This window comes from Rutidosis leptorrhynchoides, chromosome 3 (assembly GCF_046630445.1).
Source record: "Rutidosis leptorrhynchoides isolate AG116_Rl617_1_P2 chromosome 3, CSIRO_AGI_Rlap_v1, whole genome shotgun sequence".
Taxonomy (NCBI): domain Eukaryota; kingdom Viridiplantae; phylum Streptophyta; class Magnoliopsida; order Asterales; family Asteraceae; genus Rutidosis; species Rutidosis leptorrhynchoides.
In genome coordinates, this window is record NC_092335.1 from 170,164,035 (window position 1) to 170,171,707 (window position 7,673).

Genomic DNA, 7,673 nt, shown 5'->3' on the forward strand with positions numbered 1-7,673 from the left:
GCCGCTTGATGATGAAGTTCAGGCGCTACTGCTACTTAGTTCCCTTCCCGATAGTTGGGAAACGCTGGTAGTAACACTCAGCAACTCAGCCCCGAATGGCAAACTTACCATGTCAATGGTCAAGAATGCCCTATTCAGTGAAGAGGCAAGGAGAAAAGACATGGGCACAGATCAGACCCATGCTTTTGTCACAGAGAATCGGGGGAGACAGCGAATGAGTAGCAAAAATAAATGGAGAGGCAGAAGCAAGAGCAGGGGCAGGTCAGCTGATGGCAGAAAACCAACATATAAATGCCATCATTGTGGATTAGAAGGACATATGAAGAAGAACTGCTACAGATTGAAAGAGGAACAAGATCAAAGCAGTTCACAGTCGAAGAACAAGGGTGGAGAAACATTAGTTACTATCACTGGTGATGTAGCTTATTGTTCAACCCATGATGATACATGCCTTCACGTCTCACAAGAAGACACGGAATGGGTGGTAGATACTGCAGCTTCCTACCACGTGACTTCATACAAGGAATACTTCACAACATACAAAGCTGGTGACTTTGGAGCTGTGAAGATGGGAAATTCCAGTTCCGCTGAGATTTTCGGAATTGGTGATGTCAAGATAAAGACAAGTTCCGGGAGCACAATCACTTTGAAGGATGTCCACCATGTGTCAGATCTTCGGCTGAATTTACTTTCTGGGGTAGCTCTCGACAAACAGGGCTATGATAGTCATTTCAGTAGAGGCACATGGAAATTGTCAAGAGGCGCTATGATAGTCGCTCGAGGACACATTTGTGGCACACTATACAAAACTCATGTGAAGATCTGCACAGACAGCCTTAATGTTGCAGAAAAGGAGGCTTCACAAAATTTATGGCACCAGAGACTCGGTCACATGAGTGAGAAAGGGTTGTCTACCCTAATAAAGAAGGAGCTTATTAATGTAGACAAGGACACTGCACTAGATCCTTGCAATCATTGTCTGTTTGGTAAGCAGCATAGAGTCTCATTTAATTCCTCTTCAACGAGAAGATCAGAGTTACTCAGTTTGGTGCACTCTGATGTTTGCGGTCCCTTAGAGGTTGAATCAATTGGCGGCAATCGATAATTTCTAATGTTTATCGATGATGCTTCTCGAAAGGTGTGGGTATATTTCTTGCGGACGAAGGAATAGGTGTTCGATTACTTCAAATAGTTCCATGTCATGGTAGAACGTGAGACATGAAAGAAGTTAAAGTGTCTTAGATACGACAACGGCGGTGAATACTCTTCCAGGCAGTTCGATGTCTATTGCAGATCATATGGTATCTGACATGAGAAGACGGTCCCACGTACCCCTCAACACAATGGTATAGCAGAAAGAATGAACCGAACAATCATGGAACGTGTTCGGAGCATGCTCAGTATGGCTAAGCTACCAAAGCCATTATGGGGAGAAGCAGTCAGAGCCGCATGTTATTTGATCAACCGATCTCCATCAGTACCATTAAATTTTGAAGTTCCGGAGAAACTTTGGTCTGGAAAGGATCCATCATACTCTCACTTAAGAGTATTTGGATGTTTGGCGTACGCACATGTATCCAAGGAGCTCAGGCAGAAGCTGGATGCAAGGACCACTCCATGCATATTCATAGGCTATGGAGATGAAGAATTTAGATACAGATTATGGAATCCAAAGGAGAAAAAGGTGATCAGAAGTAGGGACGTGGTGTTCCATGAAAGCCAGACAATAGAAGATATTGAAAAGCCCACAATATCTCAGAAGTCAAATGTTGCTGCTCAGGTGCCAGAGGAAACAACGGAATCATTCATGAGAAATGAATTTTCAGTGCAGGAAGAAATGTCAGAAGTAGAAGATAATGAGGAAAATGACGGTGCTGAGCAGGGGGAGCCATAACCCCATCTGTCAGACGTTCCAGGACCATCACAAGGAGAAGATTATGGTAGATCTCCTCAGTATATTCCAGAAGTTCGTAGATCTGAACGAGGTCGGATTCCATCGAGTAGATATCCGGAATCCGAGTACCTTCTACTTACTGAAGATAGAGAACCAGAGAGTTTTCATGAAGCAGTATCTCATAAGGATAAAGAAAAATGGTTGCTTGCAATGCAGGATGAGATGGATTCTCTGCAGAAAAATCAAACTTATGAGATTGTAGAACTTCCACACGGGAAGAAGGCACTGAAAAACAAATGGGTGTTCAAGCTGAAAAAGGATGGTAGCGGAAAAGTGGTGAAATACAAAGCACGACTTGTAGTCAAAGGATTCCAACAGAAGAAAGTGATTGATTTTGATGAGATATTTTCACCAGTAGTCAAGATGACTTCAATTGGAGTCATACTTGGATTGGTCGCAAGTATGAACTTGGAGCTTGAACAGATGGATGTAAAGACAGCTTTTCTTCATAGAGATTTACATGAAGAAATTTACATGGAGCAGCCAGAAGGTTTTGAGGTTTCAGGAGATAACCTCGTATGCAAGCAGAAGAAAAGTTTATATGGTTTGAAGCAGGCACCTAGGCAGTGGTACAAGAAGTTTGACTCGTGCATGGTGAGTCAAGGGTACAAGAAAACTGCAGCAGATGAGTGTGTCTACATTCAGAAGTTTTCTGAAGGAAATTTCGTTGCTCTTCTACTATATGTAGACGATATTTTGATCATAGGAAAAGACTCAACGAAGATCAACCAGCTGAAGAAGGAACTCTCAAAGTCTTTTGACATGAAAGACTTAGGACAGGCTCAACAGATTTTGGGAATGCATATAACCCGAGACAGGAAGAATAAAAGGTTATGGCTATCTCAGGAGAAGTATATTGAATGAGTGATTTCACGTTTCAATATGAACAATGCCAAACCTGTTACCATTCCATTAGCCAACCATTTCAAGTTAAGCAAGAGTTCTTGTCCCTCATCCAAGGAAGAGATCGGGGAGATGTCTTCAGTACCATATTCTTCAGCAGTTAGAAGTTTGATGTATGCAATGGTGTGTACAAGGCCCGATATTGCTCATGTAGTGGGAACGGTTAGTCGTTTTCTCTCCAACCCCGGGAAAGAGCATTGGAATGCAGTAAAATGGATTCTCAGATATCTTAAAGGTACAAAGAATCTATGTCTTTGTTACGGGGGAGCTGATCCAATCTTGAAAGGCTATACAGATGCGGATATGGCCGGAGATCCTGATAGTAGGAAATCTACTTCAGGATTCATTTACACTTTTGCAGGAGGAGCCGTTTCATGGCAGTCAAGACTACAGAAGTGTGTTGCATTATCCACAACTAAAGCAGAGTATATTGCTGTCGCAGAAGCTGGAAAAGAAATGTTGTGGTTAAAGCGTTATATATATATATATATATATATATATATATATATATATATATATATATATATATATATATATATATATATATATAAAGAATTTGGAATCAAGCAAAAGGAGTACAAGGTATATTGTGACAGTCAGAGTGCTCTAGATTTGAGCAAGAACTCCATGTACCATTCCCGTACAAAACATATTGATATTCGCTATCATTGGATACGCGAGGTAATTGATCGACAACTGTTGAGACTAGTGAATATCCATACAAAGGAGAATCCTGCGGATATGTTAACAAAGGTGGTGACTCGAGAAAAGTTGGAGTTATGCGTAGACATAACTGGAATGTTCGTGGATTCGGCTGGAGGGGGAGAATTGATAGTTTCCAGCCATAATCCAGCTTCACCTTCTAGATGCCGTAATCAAGATTTGTTTCTAGATATTCAAAGAAGGCAACCTTGACAACTCATACGAAAGTAGCAAAGTTGAATACGATGACGGTCGCCCACCTTCTCCGTTCACACCATTCCACCGCCACCAAAGTTTTAGTATAAATAGAGGTTGAAACTTCAATTGTAAATCATCCCAAATCACTCAGAGAAGTGTAATCACAACCTTGAGAGTGTGTGTGAGTTTGAGAGTTTTTTTTTTGTAAGAGTTTTGTAATACTCTGTAAATCTATTCTTGTGAGTAATAGAGTTGTTTTTCTCTCAAATTTGTATCTCCCAACGTCCAGGCGATCTGACTACAGAAGTGTGTTACATTATCCACAACTGAAGCAGGGTATATTGCTGCCGCAGAAGCTGGAAAAGAAATGTTGTGGTTAAAGCGTTATCTCCAAGAATTTGGAATCAAGCAAAAGGAGTACAAGGTATATTGTGACAGTCAGAGTGCTCTAGATTTGAGCAAGAACTCCACGTACCATTTCCGTACAAAACATATTGATATTCGCTATCATTGGATACGCGAGGTAATTGATCGACAACTGCTGAGACTAGTGAAGATCCATACAAAGGAGAATCCAGCGGATATGTTAACAAAGGTGGTGACTCGAGAAAAGTTGGAGTTATGCGGAGACATAACTGGAATGTTCATGGATTCGGCCGGAGGGGGAGAATTGATAGTTTCCAGCCATAATCCAGCTTCACCTTCTAGACAATGGTGTGTACAAGGCCCGATATTGCTCATGCAGTGGGAACGGTTAGTCGTTTTCTCTCCAACCCCGGAAAGAGCATTGGAATGCGGTAAAATGGATTCTCAGATATCTTAAAGGTACAAAGAATCTATGTCTTTGTTACGGGGGAGCTGATCCAATCTTGGAAGGCTATACAGATGCGGATATGGCCGGAGATCCTGATAGTAGGAAATCTACTTCAGGATTCATTTACACTTTTGCAGGGGGAGCCGTTTCATGGCAGTCAAGACTACAGAAGTGTGTTGCATTATCCACAACTGAAGCAGAGTATATTGCTGCCGCAGAAGCTGGAAAAGAAATGTTGTGGTTAAAGCGTTATCTCCAAGAATTTGGAATCAAGCAAAAGGAGTACAAGGTATATTGTGACAGTCAGAGTGCTCTAGATTTGAGCAAGAACTCCATGTACCATTCCCGTACAAAACATATTGATATTCGCTATCATTGGATACGCGAGGTAATTGATCGACAACTGTTGAGACTAGTGAAGATCCATACAAAGGAGAATCCTGCGGATATGTTAACAAAGGTGGTGACTCGAGAAAAGTTGGAGTTATGCAGAGACATAACTGGAATGTTCGTGGATTCGGCTGGAGGGGGAGAATTGATAGTTTCCAGCCATAATCCAGCTTCACCTTCTAGATGCCGTAATCAAGATTTGTTTCTAGATATTCAAAGAAGGCAACCTTGACAACTCATACGGAAGTAGCAAACTTCCACCGCCACCAAAGTTTTAGTATAAATAGAGGTTGAAACTTCAATTGTAAATCATCCCAAAATCACTCAGAGAAGTGTAATCACAACCTAGATAGTGTGTGTGAGTTTGAGAGTTTTTTTTTTTTTTTTGTAAGAGTTTTGTAATACTCTGTAAATCTAAGTAATAGAGTTATTTTCTCTCAAATTTGTATATCTCCCAACGTCCAGGCGATCCTCTCTTCCTAACTCTATATGAGCTCCAAACTCAACCGGCCATAACAACATCCATGACAAAAAAAACTAACAAGACAATTAAGTTTGGTGCGAGTTATTTTTTTATTGTGAAGCTTACTTGTGTCGAGTCTTTCTTTGATTCATCCTTATCGATGAAGTGTCCCTATCATAATACTAATCATTACTTTGAAAGAAAAGAAAAAAAACTAGCTAAATAATATGCATATGCAACCCACAGTAAAGAAAGATCTATAACGTGTCTCCTTTTAACTAGTGTTAGTTGTTAGACGTTAGATCATAAAAAATGACGGCCTGAATTTCCTAAGCAACCGTTTTGTATCTATTCCAAGATTGCAACCAGGTTCATTATGCATTACGTATCGAAGTTATGTGTGAATAATAATAATAATGAATTGATCTCATTAAATAATTCAACCAATTTAAATTTATTTACTATACATATCTGCCTTCAAGATTCAATTCCAAACATATCGTAAAATGACCCCTAATTGGTCGGACCTTCTGCCTGAAATTCTCAACAAAATAACCCAAAACCTCAATTTCTATGAAGATTTCATAAACTTTCTTTGTGTTTGTACTTCATGGAATTCATCTATCACTACAACCAAAACCTTCATTCATACTCTTCCATCTCAATTTCCAACGTTAATGCTTGCAGAATCCAACACAAATGAGGACGACAATGACCAAAATTATCGCAATTTCATTCTTCTTTCGAACCACAACACCGTGCGTAAACTTCAACTACCCGAAGCTCATCGGCAAAAATGTGTATCAACCCATGGATGGTTGCTAACCACCGGAGAACAAGAATTTTGTGCTAAGCTTCTACACCCAATTTCTCGTACTCAAATCGAGCTCCCGCAACTTTACATGTTTGAAGAATTGCACTTTGATCAAGATGAATGGATGTACTATTGTTCTAGCATGAGAAAAGTTGTTTTCACTTCATCAAATCCTTTATTAATTGACCCGTTATTTCGAGTAGTTATAATATGGGGACGAACTATCGGGTTTTGCAGGCCGGGTGACGCGTCGTGGACACGAATAAACGGTTCATCGGAAGGACAACTTTTCGATATTACGTATCATAATATGCGAAAACGTGTTTATGTGGTTGCAGCCATGGGATCAATCTACGAATGTGATGTTTTTAACGATTCGAATTCGTCGTCTTTATCTCACGTGTCGAAATTTCCAGGACAAGTGTTTGGTTGTTCTAGCCTTCCATGGTTGTATTTACTTGAATGGGGTTACAATAGTTTGCTTATGGTAACACGAGATCGTTATTATTTCAAGAAACATGATGATGAGTATAAACGTTATGGATCGTATAGAACGTACAAGTTTCAATGTTTCGAGTTTTGTTTAGATGATGGAAAGTGGACAAAAGTAATGAGTTTGGGTGATAAAGCAGTCTTTTTAGGGTTTAATTCGTCGTTTTCGATTAATTCTGGAGGAGGTGTGAGGCCGGATTGTATATACTTTACGGATGATCTTTATGATCCGTTTCGTGATCTGCCCGATGATGGTGGAGGAGACGTTGGGGTTTATTCTATGGCGGATGGTAGCATCGAAGCAATTTTCAAATCAAATTGTGAGTCGATTTTTCGTTGCAGTCCTCCTTTGTGGCTAGAATCAAACACTTTGCCTACATTGAAGAAGATGTAAAAAAAAAAAAAAAAGTATGGTAGATAGAGCGTTAGTAAAGTTTTATGTGGTTAGTGTGGCTAGGTCTATATGAATAAGAGAATATACTCTAGATTTTAAGGTATATGTAATCTGTATACTAGATTTTAATTAAGGTGTATGTGCCACGTGTCGGGAGTAAATCACGGGATCCGCACCCAGAAGGTAATACGGACAATTGGGAAATCCCCACATGAGGTTCGAACGCAAGACATTACGCAACCTCAATATACCACTGAGCAAGACACACAAATAATATATTTTTTAACCACGATGGAACTCGAACTCATAACCGCAAGCTAATTAATGAGCCTCCTTGATACTGATGGGCCAGAATCCCTTTAGTATTTTTTCTTCTTTATTTAGAGTATACTTCAAGGTCTTTTTTTTTTGTGGCAAAAAAACGATAACATTAAACAAATCTTTTTCATCAATAGATGAAAAAGATGAACAAGGATACAAGCAAATCAAAGCACCTCTCGGAAACAAAAAACAAACCCTAGCACTAACTAGCACTAAACAAAGAATAAA

At 39.8% G+C, this 7,673-nt stretch overlaps 1 protein-coding gene across 1 annotated transcript; it reads left to right on the forward strand.

Annotated features, from left to right (window-relative positions):
* The first annotated feature begins 5,930 nt into the window (after positions 1–5,930).
* LOC139900600 (putative F-box protein At5g55150) lies at positions 5,931–7,124 on the forward strand. The gene has a single exon (XM_071883365.1). The coding sequence runs from the start codon at positions 5,931–5,933 to the stop codon at positions 7,122–7,124; it is 1,194 nt and encodes a 397-aa protein (XP_071739466.1).
* The last annotated feature ends 549 nt before the right edge of the window (positions 7,125–7,673 follow it).

What these genes read in the sequence shown, in the direction of transcription:
- LOC139900600 (XM_071883365.1), top strand. Translation starts at nt 5,931, where the DNA reads ATGACCCCTAATTGGTCGGACCTTCTGCCTGAAATTCTCAACAAAATA.